This window comes from Pochonia chlamydosporia, chromosome 6 (assembly GCF_001653235.2).
Source record: "Pochonia chlamydosporia 170 chromosome 6, whole genome shotgun sequence".
Lineage (NCBI taxonomy): Eukaryota > Fungi > Ascomycota > Sordariomycetes > Hypocreales > Clavicipitaceae > Pochonia > Pochonia chlamydosporia.
In genome coordinates, this window is record NC_035795.1 from 855,070 (window position 1) to 868,903 (window position 13,834).

General features: G+C 51.4%; 6 protein-coding genes across 6 annotated transcripts; 3 read left to right on the plus strand and 3 right to left on the minus strand.

The window, feature by feature from the left end:
- Positions 1 to 648: 648 nt before the first annotated feature.
- VFPPC_09863 (LCCL domain-containing protein) lies at positions 649 to 2,715 on the plus strand (the record flags this gene model as incomplete). The annotated part of the gene is made up of 1 exon (XM_018288329.1): positions 649 to 2,715. The coding sequence occupies one exon, from the start codon at positions 649 to 651 to the stop codon at positions 2,713 to 2,715; it is 2,067 nt and encodes a 688-aa protein (XP_018141030.1).
- A 277-nt stretch (positions 2,716 to 2,992) lies between these two features.
- On the plus strand, positions 2,993 to 3,679 carry VFPPC_16477 (phospholipase/carboxylesterase superfamily protein; the record flags this gene model as incomplete). Its single annotated transcript, XM_018294230.1, has 1 exon — positions 2,993 to 3,679. The coding sequence occupies one exon, from the start codon at positions 2,993 to 2,995 to the stop codon at positions 3,677 to 3,679; it is 687 nt and encodes a 228-aa protein (XP_018141029.1).
- Positions 3,680 to 3,706: 27 nt separating this feature from the next.
- On the minus strand, positions 3,707 to 6,269 carry VFPPC_09864 (gamma-tubulin complex component GCP5; the record flags this gene model as incomplete). Its single annotated transcript, XM_018288330.1, has 2 exons — positions 3,707 to 6,145; positions 6,198 to 6,269. 2 exons carry the CDS (start codon positions 6,267 to 6,269, stop codon positions 3,707 to 3,709), a joined length of 2,511 nt encoding a protein of 836 aa, XP_018141028.1.
- A 594-nt stretch (positions 6,270 to 6,863) lies between these two features.
- On the plus strand, positions 6,864 to 8,239 carry VFPPC_09865 (alpha-1,2 mannosyltransferase KTR1; the record flags this gene model as incomplete). Its single annotated transcript, XM_018288331.2, has 4 exons — positions 6,864 to 7,011; positions 7,083 to 7,343; positions 7,410 to 8,028; positions 8,083 to 8,239. The coding sequence occupies 4 exons, from the start codon at positions 6,864 to 6,866 to the stop codon at positions 8,237 to 8,239; spliced, it is 1,185 nt and encodes a 394-aa protein (XP_018141027.2).
- Positions 8,240 to 8,633: 394 nt separating this feature from the next.
- VFPPC_09866 (WD domain-containing protein) lies at positions 8,634 to 9,785 on the minus strand (the record flags this gene model as incomplete). Its single annotated transcript, XM_018288332.1, has 2 exons — positions 8,634 to 9,652; positions 9,740 to 9,785. 2 exons carry the CDS (start codon positions 9,783 to 9,785, stop codon positions 8,634 to 8,636), a joined length of 1,065 nt encoding a protein of 354 aa, XP_018141026.1.
- A 672-nt stretch (positions 9,786 to 10,457) lies between these two features.
- Positions 10,458 to 13,380, minus strand: VFPPC_14678 (C6 transcription factor; the record flags this gene model as incomplete). Its single annotated transcript, XM_018292446.1, has 2 exons — positions 10,458 to 12,228; positions 12,299 to 13,380. 2 exons carry the CDS (start codon positions 13,378 to 13,380, stop codon positions 10,458 to 10,460), a joined length of 2,853 nt encoding a protein of 950 aa, XP_018141025.1.
- Positions 13,381 to 13,834: the final 454 nt, after the last annotated feature.

Consider the following 13,834-nt stretch of genomic DNA (forward strand, 5'->3'; position numbering starts at 1 on the left):
CGATGTTCTCCGTTGTTTGTTCATTGAGGCAGGTGGAGCCCTGACTTGAAGGCCAGCAACTGCCCCAGGCCAAGCACTGCAGTGCGTCAGCTTCTCTGTACTACGCTTGGTTGCACGCAGCCAATCCAGACAGAGTGCCCACCAACGTTGGCCAAATGCGGCCAGCGGCTTGCCATTTGACGGTCATGAGTTCGTGTCAAGTCCCTTGTTCCTGCCTGCAGTTTGAATGCCGGGTCAGCCTGGCGTCTGGTATTTTATAACCTCCAAGGCGCAACTCGAAAATCATCGCCAAATCAACCCATCTGACAAATCGTCTTGACCGATGGTCTCAGTGCGCTGAAACGCACACCACGTCCTTGCGCTGCCTCTGTGAGCTTACGAAACAGCGACCAACAAGCTCAGCCACCTGCAGCATTGGCACTGGCGAATACGACCAGGAAGGCCAACTTGACGCTTCGGGCCTTGCAAAATCGGGGACTTCTGTGCGTCGACCCACTTCCGTGTTAGCCGGTCTTCCTGGCCATCCTGGGCAGACTGCGCCAAGCTCTACTGTTTCGCAATCAACCCGGCCAGACTCGTCTCAAGACCCAGTGTACTGCTCCTCGTTCCTGTCGTTGTTTCTGATCTTCTCTTGTTCCCTGCATCATCATGGTTGGCCATCATGAGGATGAAGACCAGCCCCTCATGACAGACTCCGAGCGACGCGAGGCCAACATCGACCTTGACGGCGACAACGTCAACTCGGATGGTCCTCAACGGGCTACCCAGCGTGGGCGTGAGCGCGGTGACGACACCAACACCAACAACACCACAGCGGATGCGGGACATCCAGACGCACCTCTTGACACCAGCGACGGCACTCTTCAAGTAGAAGACGAAAGCGACCCGCCCACGCCGAGATTCGTACAGGATGAAAATGCATGGAAGAGGTGGAAATGGGTTCCTTACCCTGTGCGCCGAATGATTCGGGCGGTTGGCAAGTGGTCCAAAGGTCCGGTGAATCCGCAGCCTTATCGGATCAAGCCATTCTTCCCCATGATCCAGGAATACCCATTGTTCTTGGTAGAAAAGATCCTGCCAACCGTTAAACGACGCTTTTGGGTGCTATTTTGCTATTTTTCCATTTGGCTCATTACATTTGTGCTCGTCAAAAGACAAGGGACCATTGCCACAGAGGTGACTGGATGGGGCCAGCCTCAGACCATCGGATGCGGTGCGACATACTGGGGCTCAGGCAATTCATGCGGTGTTGACGGGAACGACTGTCGACCCTTTGGGGGTAGTGGATTTGCTTTCCGCTGCTCTGCCAATTGTGCCAGTTATCAAGTACTAAATCCGAGGGCAGTTGGAGACCAAGAGGTGGTTTACAGGCCTCTGATTGTCGGTGGACCGTCAAACGATGTTGCACCTGAGAACGCTACATATCGAGGAGATTCGTATATTTGCGGCTCCGCCATTCACGCCGGCGTCATATCAAACGGCAACGGGGGCTGCGGTGTTGTGAAGCTCGTTGGTAGGAGTCAAAATTATCTGAGCACGCAGCGAAATGGCATTACTAGTGTGGGCTTCAACTCATACTTTCCGCTGTCGTTCTCGTTTCTGCCAGACATCCAATGCGAGTCCCGGGATACTAGATGGTCGCTTCTGGCCATCTCGGTCGTCTTCACCGCGGTTTTATCCATCTTCACCTCGTCGCCAGCCATGTTTTTCTTTCCCACTTTCATCGGTGTCTTCTGGACTGTCGGCATGGCGACCGATCCACCGAGCAACAAGTCCGTCACAGCACTCTTCTCCAACATCTTGGGCAAATTCTTGCCAGCCATGTTCGTAGCTTGGGTTATGTACGACAAGATGGGCGTCCGCCGCACGCTCAAGGGTCTGACAGCCCAAATCGAAAAGACTGTTTTATGGTTGGGTGCATGCTGGGTTGGGGCGTTGGATAACTACACTCTCAGCTTCATCCCTATTCAGCGCCTCAACGCTCACGACCTGAACCAACAGCCCGGCGCCAAAGCAGCTCTATCCATCATTATTATTGTCCTCGTTGTCGTCGTCGCAACCCAGGTTTGGTTCTTCCGCCAAGAAGCCCGCTTCATCAAATATATCAAGCTCTACGCCATCTTCCTCGCTGGCATCATCATCTCGCTCGTTCTACCTGGCCTAAATCTGCGCATACACCACTATATCCTGGCGCTTCTTTTACTTCCAGGAACCAGTTTGCAAATGCGGCCATCCCTCCTCTATCAAGGTCTCCTCATTGGTCTATTCATCAATGGAATTGCCCGCTGGGGATTCGACCCTGTTCTCCAAACATCCGCCGCCCTTCAAGGTGATGCCCAAAAGGGAACTCCTCTGCCTGTCATCCATACACCAGTCATAGATCTCTCGAACACGACCGCGTTGCAGTCAAACATTACGTTTACCTGGGATAAATCCCAGTATAAGCAATTTGACGGACTTAGCATTCTAGTCAATGATGTTGAGCGGTTTAGAACATATTTCACCGATGTGGACGTCAAGGAGAAGTTTATTTGGCAAAGGAACAAGACGTTGGATTTGCCAGAGTACTTTAGATTTGCATTTATGGACGGTAGCGACAGTGGAGATTATACCAAGGCGGGCATCTGGACAAGTGATGGAGAGTGGGCGGAGATGAAGCCGGGACCTTCAAAGGTCAAGGTGAGGAGTATTGGAGAGGAAGTTTTGAGAAGATGATGTAGGTTGAATATACTTGGATTTAACGTGTCATTTGGTGAAGCCGAGACACCTGTCTATTCATCGATCCCTTGTTATGATTCAGTGAAAACCCAATTCATTTAAATAAAATACCTAGGTATGTATCAATATTGTAAATCGTACTTTCTTGTTGTAAATCCCCATCTTTCGCCATCCTAGCGACGAGTTGAAAGTCTTGTCTCCACTTCTCACCACCACACATCACCTCCATCAACAACAACTCACCATCACATCAACATCACCACAAACCACAGCAATGCCCCCCCGAATACCAACCCAAGCAGACTTCACCCCCCTCCAATCCACCCTCCCCCTAACCACGCACTTCCCCTCCCCGCCAGAATCAACAACCGCCATCCTCATCCTCCTCCACGGCCTAGGCGACTCCGAGATCCCCTTCGCCTCCTTCGCCCGCAACCTCAACCTCCCCGGCGTACTGGCCATTTCCGTCCGCGGCACATCCCCCCTCCCTCCATCCCTAATCGACGATTCGGCAACAGGCCCACACTCCCACTGGGGCGATGACCTAACGCTCGACTCTAACACGGGGGAGTTGGATCCCGATCCTGGCTTCAGGAGAGCTTCTGAGCGGCTGATGAATGAGTTGATACGGGGTGTCATCATCGACAAATGCGGCTGGGAGATGAGTGATGTATTGGTATTTGGATTCGGGCAGGGCGGCTCACTGGCGCTAGGGATGGGAATGCAGCACACGCTAAAGGGGGTTGTTACGATTGGGGGTGGTGTGCCGCGGAGTATGGCAGGTGGGAAGAGTGATACGTTTGTGCTGGCTTGCCAGGTCGATGGGATGGAGGAGGATCTGAGGCGTTGGTTTACGAATGTCCAGATTGTGAAGTGGGCGGGGGGAGTGAGGATGCCAAGAGATAGGGAGGAAGTGTTTCCGTTGATGAAGTTTTTCGCGGATAGGCTTAGGAGTTTTTAGGGGGTATGAATTAGAAGTTTTATTAGGCTATGTAATGTCTCCTGTTTGGAGCATGTCTGCTAGGATATCCCATTTTGTGGACTGTGCGTCGCTGGTGGCGCGTGCGAGGCCGCGTAGTCCGGAATATATGAAGCGTATTTGGCTGTCGATGTCTGCTTTGAGAGAAATCAACATATCTTGGTAAGACGTATCGGTGGATTCATCTGGTTGTATGGCCCCGGTGCGTATTCGTTCTAGTTTGAGGGAGAGATCGAGTGTGTCGAGGATGGTGTCGAGGATGGGCGTCAATCTGCTCCCCAGACATGCTTGGTCAATCATTGCTTTTGTGGCTCGTTGATGCACGGAGATGAGCTCGTCCATGTCGTGGGAGGAGGCGAGGTCCCGACGCAGCTGGATGTCGATGGGGGTGAGCACCAGGGTCGTCAGGTATGTCTGGAGGGTGGTGCAGAACCAGAGGAGTTTGCTGCGGGAAGCGTAGAAGACGGCGCTGGCGTTCCAGTTGTCGTGGTCGGTCCAGTAGTTGTCTAGGATTTTGGGCTTGTGAAGCGTGTATGTGGCGCGTTTGAGTTGGAGCAGGAGCGTGAAGATGGACTGGTAGTGCTGCATGCTGGTGTCTGTGAAGATCATCTGCAGGGCCCAGGGGAGGCGATACGTGATGGTGATGCCGCTGAGGATGCTGCGGACTGAGTTGCGGCACTGGACGGCAGGGAGGTTGTGCATGTTGGGCGCGACGGTCATGGTGAGGCGGCTGGGGTCCATGGTGGTGAAGCTGTCTTGGGCGGCGGCTGTTAAGGCGTACCGGTCTGACCAGTTGGTTTGCAGGGCATCTAGCTTGGTGAATATGCTGTCGGAGAGGGTGGATGATGCACCATCGGACATGAGGTAGATGCTGTGGAGGGTGTCGAGGGTCGAACTCAGTGCCCAGTCGTTGAAGAGGGCGTTTTTGAGCGTCGTCGACGTTGTGCGATACTTGCTCTGGATCCAGCGGTCGAACGCGAGGTCGAAGAGCTCTGCGAAGGGTACGAGTTCTTGTCCGGCTGGACAAATCGTGGCGTAGTCGAGTGGTGGTTCGGGTCGGGCCTTTTGTGAAACGGCTGCGTCGTGCTTCCCAAGCAATTTGAGGACGATGATGTTCTTCCCTGCGTTGTAGATATTGCCTATGGCTGTTCGAAGAAACGCCGGTGCGTGCAAGGTTCCATCTGGCGTTCGGCGGAGATGATATCCCTCTTGCCATGTTTTGCCTAATGGAGTAGCGGTTGGTACCTCTGCTACGAAGAATAAATCACTGGCTGACAGCAACTTCCCCTCGTCCATCCATAGACGAATCGGGCGTAGATACACCCTGAAGCATTCGGCAAAGATTCGTGCTAGAAACTCGTACAGTTCTGATTTCCCACTCAGTTGAGCAGCGCAAGTTTCGTCAAACACTAATTCTAGATATCGGAAGGGTGTGGGATCTGGCTCAGATCCAATCGTGGACACGATGTCTGCCAGGGCGTACAATGGTTCCAGCCAGGGTATCAATTCGGCTTTGATTCTCACCAGGCTGAGCACATACTCTGATGAAGGCGCAGCCAGGCGGGTTTGTAGTTCGGAAATGTTCACATCCAGCTGACGCAGTCGATCAGAGATGCAGTCCTGAAATGCTTGCAAATGAGGAACATCCTGCCGTTGCCCGACGAATAAACGAAGCGTCCGCAGGTGGTTACCGAAATCTGTAAAGCTTTGCATAATGGCTCTGTATGTTTCCCATGCCATGTTCTCGAGTTGAAAGGACAGGTCTGCCACACAATTTCGGGAAAAGAGAGTGCAGTCCAGTCCCTGAAGCATGAAGAGAACGTCTCGCACGACCTGGATTTCAGAAACGGCTACTTTTCGTGCATGTCTCGATGGGTCGTCGGGTTGCGCTTGTGTTCTCCATTTCTGCGCAGTCTGAACTTGTTCAAAGGTGGTTGAGTCTTGAGGGTGGGTTACATATGTCTCTGCGGTTCGTGCTGCGTGATCTCCGTCCCCGTACAACGATGTGGCCTCAGATTCGGTCGTAGATTGCTGTTCGAAGACTTCATCTCCAGACTCGTCGCTGTAATTCACGTCCATCCATAAAAGGTCGTCCTGGTCCCAGCCATCCTCCTTGGCAATATCCTCCCACCGTAATGCGGTTGTGGGTTCGACATCATCGTACCCCAACAACTCCAGGTCATCAAGTTTGGATTTAAAAGTAGGCTGATCAGATAATTCCAAGAGTAGATGCAGAATCTCAGGATGCCATTTCGATGGAGTGCCTTTTAGCGTCACCAGTCGTTGGCGCAAGGCATCTGCCAAGTCATCTCGGTTATTGACACGGAACCGCTCATCAAGTCCCTCGAGTGTCTTTTCTACTTCAAAATGATTTGTCTGGAGAAAAGTATGCGATTTCAATCTTTTCAATGAAGCATCACTTATTTTGTTAATTTTTGACTCGTCTCCCTGATTTGTCTTGTCAGTATAGTTATCCCTCCCAACACGGTATTCATCTTACTTGGATGGATGAAGGGACTAGCGTTTGAACAAGCTCACGAGTTAGAGCACCGAGGCGTGACGCAAAAGACATGACTATATGTTTTTTCCATCTTCAACTGAAGACGTAGCATAACAAGAAATGCAGTCTCTCAATGCCGATGAGAAGTGAAGTCGGAACACGGACTCTGTCTGCAAGTATGAGTCTGGTGGCATCTGATCAAATGATTTGGTGGGGCGCGTCTCGCTCAGGCGCGGTCTGGTCAATCTGATGCTGGCCAGTGGGGTTGCGACCGACATGGAGTCTGGTCTGGCACCAAGTTCAATGTTTGGCGTGACATCAGCCCCTTTACCGTGTTGAGGCTTGGTATTCCGTACCTAGGCACCTTGCTTGATCTTAACCTTGACCCTTGAACTTGGTGGAGCAATCAATGGGTGGCCAACTTTTGACATCTTCACAATCCGTCCTCCCACGATTCTCTCTCGCCTTTCGCAATTGCCAGCCGTCGACTCATCCGCTTCTTGGCCAGACGAGACACATGCCATTACAGCATTAGGCGACAAGCCCTGGCGATCATTCAACCTCGTACACATTCTGTTTGAACCATATCACATTTGCTAGCGCGATTGCAAACCTTCCATCAGGCAGAGTCTCGCGTTTGAGCTCCACAGCTCAGTCGACATAGCCATGGCCATCGCACGACCCGTTCGGGTCTTGCTGTTTGCTGCAGCCATTCTCTGGTGTTTCTTCCTCTACCAAGTCTTTCGGCCCTCATCCGGCCTGCGTGGACCGGGGGAGCGCTATGTCAACTTCGAGCGAGATCCCAATTTAGATCGTTCGTCATCCACCTCTTACTACCGCTAATTAAAGAGATTCTCCCTAAACTAATCAATTTTGCGATTATAGCTACGGGAGAGCCAGAAGGAGTTCTTGTGCGCACTTCCGACAAATACGCTCCCGATGCCAAAGACACCGACCGCATCAATGCGACCCTTTTAGCCCTCGTGCGAAATTCCGAAGTTGACGAGATGGTTGCTTCCATGGAAGACTTGGAGCGAACGTGGAATAGCAAGTTCAACTACCCATGGACTTTCTTCAATGATGAGCCCTTTTCAGAAGAATTCAAGAAGAAGACCCAGGCTGCAACCAAAGCCAAATGCCACTACGGTATGTCTTTGACGCCATTCCGCTGTTGGTTTGACAAAATCGAATCATATTTCTAACTCAGTACAGAAATCATCCCCAAGGAACATTGGACTGTCCCGACCTGGATCGACCAACAGCTATATGACGAATCCACCGCCATCTTAGAGAAAAGCGGCGTTCAGTACGCCAAAATGGTCTCCTACCATCAAATGTGCCGATGGAACAGTGGTCTCTTTTACAAGCATCCTGCGTTAAAAAATACTCGATGGTATTGGCGTGTTGAGCCCAAAGTTCACTTCTTCTGCGATGTCGACTACGATGTCTTCCGGTATATGCAGGATAACAACAAGACGTACGGCTTCACCATCACACTATACGATGAGCCCAAAACACTGCCAACTCTTTGGCCCGAGACCGTCAGATTCCTAAACGACCACCCTGAGCATCTACATACCAACAACGCTTTCGACTGGCTTACCGACAAGGAGAGGCGGCCGGCGCATAACAAAGGGGCCCAGGGGTATTCCACATGTCACTTCTGGAGCAACTTCGAGGTCGGAGATATGGACTTTTTCAGAAGTCAGCCCTACGAGGACTACTTTAATCATTTGGACCGAGCTGGTGGTTTCTTCTACGAGCGATGGGGTGATGCTCCCGTTCATAGCATTGGCCTTGGTTTGTTTGAAGACAAGACCAAAATCCATTGGTGAGTCTCACTTGAGAATTTGTGCAGGAAATCACTTCGCTAACGGTACAATAGGTTCCGAGATATTGGATACCAGCACATCCCATTCTTCAACTGCCCCAATTCACCAAAGTGCAGTGGCTGCGTGACTGGACGCCTTACCGATGGCGAAGCTTTCTTGCACCACGAAGATTGCAGACCGAACTGGTTCAAGTACGTCGGTTTAGGCTAAACTTAGTTTGCTTATACTGCATTCAAAGGACGATGGCTCGAGTTGCCTCTGACCTGGATGGCTGGCGAATCGGTACCCAGAGCAGCAATGCGTGAACAGACCACTGGTGAAGTTGGAAAAAGATTATGGACGGTAAAGGTTTGGGGATAATAATGGAAGCATTTGATTTGGGAATCTAGGTGTTAATGGCGCTTGCTACGTTGAGATTTATAAGGGTCTCGGCTTCTTCTCTACGGCGTTGCAGCAAGATAAACAGAAATACTTGCGATTCAAGGACAAGCCAGGTGTCCTTCGAATTGTGTATCGATATAAATGACTTGACGAAAGAAGACTTGAAACCTAGTTGAAAGCATACGTTTTTGCTTTCTTCATTAATGTATAGCATAAAATGATTCTATATATTGAAAACTGATACCACGCCGGAGGATCCTCCTACGCAGAATTGATCTCCCCAGCCGTCTTCTCTCCATGCCAGACAGCTAATCACGTTGCTGCGTATTCTTTCTTTGCCGTCTCTACCAATAGCTTTCTTCTTTTGCTCGTACCCTTGCGGGCCCCAAGGCACTTTCACTTTGGCGACAACCTTCCCAGTCAGTAGGTCCCACGCCCAAATTCTACCCTCACCCGTATTCCCCGGTTCACTGGCCATTTCATCGCCCGCTATCACATACTTCTCCCGGTGGCCTAAAAGAGACTGCACCCGTATTTCCTCATTCTTCCATATAGGATCAGAATATGCCCTGAGACAAGTCCCCTTCTCGCGATCCATAAGTCGCATCTTGCTGTCCAGCGTGCCCACCAACATTGATCGACCATCCTTCGTAAGAGATAGGCTGGTAACGCTTGCTCCCATGACATCGGTGGTGCATTTCCCCATCCTAACATCATAGCTCCTCACCCGCCCATCCACACTCCCCGTCACGACTTCCGGCCCACGAACCACCAAAGACGTAATCGCATCCCGAGCCTCGCTCAGCACCTGTATAGGCTTGACACTGCCGCTCTTCATATCCCATATACGCGCAGTCGTGTCAAAACCCCCACTTACCACCAGAGAGTCTCCATCTCCCGCGAAACTGACGCAATTAATCCGCGCCGAATGGCCGTGAACATTGCCGCCAAACCGTCTCGTCGTCACCGCCGTAGCCACGTCCCAGAGGAACACGGAGCGATCGCCACCGCCCGACACGAATTTCTCATTGTCCGCTGCGACATCTAGACTGAGCACTTCGTACCCGTGCGCTGAGTAGGTTTGAATCAGGCGGCCTTGCGGGATGGCTGGCTTGGTTCCAGATGGGGGTTCTGGTACGGGGATGTTAGAGAATGGGTTGTAGAGGCGAATTGAGCGGTCTCCGGATCCTGTGAGAATGTATGATCCGGGAGACGCTGAGTACTTGACGGCGTGGACAGGACCTGAGTGTCATGAGCGTCAGTGAAAATTCCAGCTTGTGGCACGGGGTTTTATGTTTTTGTTTTTTGGCTGAGGTAGGAAAATCATACCATTGGAACCAAGCAGGTAAGCCGCTGGTTTATCTGGGAAACTCATTTCGGAAACAGTTGCCCATCATGATCATACGTTGCGGAATGCGGATACTTTTGCGTGACTGTACTGGCGACTCTCAGTCATGAGTGCGAACGTTCCTTCCTTGATGACGAAGGGTTGTCTGCTGGGTGGTCTGTGACAATGGATACCTACGATTTGATTGGCCACCTTAGCGGGCCTCTGTCAATCTGACATAGGAAGGAGCAAGTGAATTGCGAATAATCCCTTTGTCAACGCTATTCTCTGTTCAGTGTTCACACGCTCTGTTTTCTCACGCACGCAGTCAGTCATTTCGCAGATACCAAATTTCCATTTGCGCCAGTATGTACGGGTATCGAATTTATGTGCATTCTTCATACATGTCCCTTCGTCTCCTTTACAATACTCGCCATGTCGCACGGACTATGGACCTGTCCATCACCCTCAAACACCATAATCCGCGAGGATCCCGCCTCAGCCACCGTTCTTTTACTTCTCAACATGAATCTTTTGAATACATAAGACGAATGATAATCATGGCCCAATACCGTTAAATTTGACTCGTCACCCTGACAGTCATCCAAACCCAATACAAAAAACGCCATACATATGCAAACATGACAAGTAGAAAGCGGTACAAGGAAAAAAAAAAAGGAAGAGGAAGCGGGGGAGGAAACGGTTCGACAAAATGCGGTTCTAATTCGGTGAGCAATAAACCACATCCATGTCGATGGAGTATGTCTGCTCTAGCGGCTTGAAGATTTGCCAGTGAGGTTGCTCCGCGCCATCGCTGGAGAAATTACTGACTCTGAAGTCATCAGCTGAGCCTGCCCTGGGGCCTTGGTCGCGAATTCGGTACAGCTTTTGGAGTCGTTGATCCAAAGCCACCTGTGAAGCACGTGCGTGCTCCCAGATGTTCGCGCTGCTATCGACGGCGGTCTTCGCAATCCTCATGCTGTCAATCACATCGTTGATGGTGCCTAGAGACCCGCTACAAGTCAGGACGTCCATGGCAGTGGTCACGGCAATGGCCATCGCCGGTGGAGGGGTATTCAAGATTGTTGGTCGAATACGCAAGATGCGGTCCAGGCACCCAATAATGTCGACAATGCTCCTCGCGTTCTCGCGACATTCCTGGAAGTGGCTCGTACGATATTCAACCGACAACTTGCCAACTGATAGATGATATCGGTTGAGTTGAATAAGAGCGTGGTGGCAGAGAAGGTGCATCGTGAGGAACGATCCGACCTTGCCAGAGAACGCCGCTGACTCCAAATTCGAGCCACCAAAGGCCAGTCTTGAGGGCAGCGCAGAGTGCCAATCGTGGACTCGCTTGGTAAGCGTACGAATTCGCAAGCCTTCCGCGTCCGATGCGTTGGGCCTGTTAGCCAATCTGTGAATCGTAGACTGACAAGACGACCAGATGTGGACCATCTCAACAAGATGGCTTGTGATATCCGACGGCTTCTCGTTGAAGTTGTTCAAACTGCTCTCGTACGGATTGAACATGGGCATTCGTGCGTCCAGTTGTTTTTCGAAGCTCTCTGAATCAGACGGCAGTCGAATGTAAATGTCCTCGGCGTGAATCATGGCAGCTCTTTCTGGGAATAGGGGGCTGAGTCTCTCCAGCATGAACAGCGACCACATCGTTCGTCGTCTTGCCTCTGCATAGCATATTCTTGTCATACCGAAAGGATACATGTGTAGATTGGCATCCTTTGATCTGTCAATTTCCTCATTCAGCTGCAAGCAAGAGCCTGTGGCAGTAGCAGAAGAAATTAACTCATTGGCCTCCCAGAATCGAGAGACCGCCACATTGTACAACGCCAGGAGTATTCTGCTTTGAACCAGCTGAAGCGAGGCTGTTGTCGAAGACTTCTGGGCATAATAAGCAACCTGGGCATATTCAAACGCAATGTGTCTAGGGCCACCAGACAGAGCAACTCCGATAGCCAAGACACTGTACAGCAACATCATGTCATCTGGCGATTTTCGATGAACAGAGGACGAGACCCATGACTTGAAAATATCCTCGGGAAGGAACCTTATCACGATGGCGTTGTCGATGTGGCCGAAAAACTGCGACAAAACTGTGCTGATTGACTGGGGATCAGACACGTACGGGTCAGTCCGCCATGCCCGATGCAAGACATCGTCCGGAATTCTAGGCACCTCCGATGTCGTTCCATGGGCAGATAGGGGAGATTTGGAGTGATCCATTGCCTGGGACACTGTGGCAACGGCCTCTCCATTCGTTACAAATGCATCGGAGCCAATCTTGAGCCTCTTGTTGCTGTAGCCCGCTTCGGGAGATGGTTGATGCAATACAACACGAGGTGAGGATGGAGATGCTGGTCCACTATTTGAAAGCCTCATGTCGGGCTGCCTGGACTGACCTGCCGCTTTTCGCTTGTCGTCGAGTTCAGCAGGGGGAGTGGAAGGTGATGTGTTGTGTCCACCTCTTGGGCTAAGGACTTGTCAGCATTTGCGAAGACGCTCAACGAAACGAACAATGGCGGCAGCATAAAATCACTCACGCATTTTTAAATTTGCACACGCGCCCAAACTTCTCGCACTGGACACATCTCGGATAGTCGGGGTCGCATTTGATTTTCTTTTCGCGGCAGGTGATGCAGGCAATGGCCAACCTCTTACGAGGTTTACCGGCCTTGGTCACTCCCCAATGCGCATTCACCGCCTCCCCATCGATCACAGTCTTACAATGGCTCCCGTCGTCATAGAAATAGCATGTGCCTTCTCCTGGGACATCAGCGGCACGAACAAATCGTGGCAGGAAATGTGTTCCCGTCCAAATCTTGGGACCAAGACCATCCTTTGTCGGTACTCCCTCTGAGAGTGCAGAGCCTTCTGGTGTTGCCGGTGCGCTGGAGCTGGGCTGGGCTGTTCTTTGAGAAGAATATTCTCTTGACGAATCTTTTGACCCAGGGAGTTGTGTTCGTGTACGTCCATCTGGCGAGTGGAACGGAGCATCTCGAGATCCTAGGGAGTACTCATGTCTATTGACATCTTGATGAATCGACCACTTGCTGCTCTCAGACTCTGCTCGAGAGTCGGATCTGCTGCGTTGCTGTTCGAAGTACTTTGGCGACCGCGGTCCAGAATAAGAACGAGCCAAAGAGTGGGCGTCTAGCCGTGAATCGTACGTGCTGCGCGGCTGTGTGACTGGAGGCGAACCTGATGGGGGAAAATATGAATTACCGCTTTGTCCAACACCTGGAGAAATCCTAGGCCGGTCAAGAGGTGACTGCGCAAGGTACGAGGTATCTCTTTCAGAAGGAGAATGGAGCGGCCGGATAGCCGAGGGGGGTCCGAAGAGACTATGCAAAGAGGGAAGTTGTTGCCGTGAAGAGCCTTGGTTGGTTGGCTCTGACCGGTCTTTGCTGGCATCCTTATCACCAGCTGCCGTCGAGGCGTCGGCGCCAGTGGGTTTGTCATATGTTGACATGGGAAACGATGCTGTATTTCGTTGCACCCAAGCTTGCTCTGTTGACGGTGATGACCGGGACGATAGTGACGAAGCACCCGGACTCGCCAGCTCGGGCGGAGTATCCGGGAGATCCAAACGCTGACGAGGCTCTAAATTCGATAGACTACCCATTGAGAAAAACTTCGTATTTTGCGTTGAGTCTCGTTCAACTATGGGCGGTCGTCCAGTTTCCAAGTTCAACTGAGCCGTGGACCTTCCACCAACAGGTTTGACCTGACCAGCTGTCCGTTGGATACGGTCGAATAACACCTCCAAAGTTTCCGTTGAGTTCGAGAGATTGATCAGTAAGCCAGGCAACAGGTGGCAAGATCTTGATTTTAATCGGGGTCGTCCCTTCACGGTCGTCTACTGATATACTTGTGTTAGGTCAAGTTTGGCCGCTTGGCTGGGGCTTGAAACGTCGATGTATGGTGAAGACCGATGATGGAGATCTTGAATATTCCGGAAAGGGGAAGGAAAGCAAAATAAAAGCAAGTGGTCGACAAAAGATGGGGGGTGGGTTGCTTTTGAGCTGTGAGATGCTGTTGCAAGAATAATTGCTGGCCAGCTCGGCAGAGAAATATGT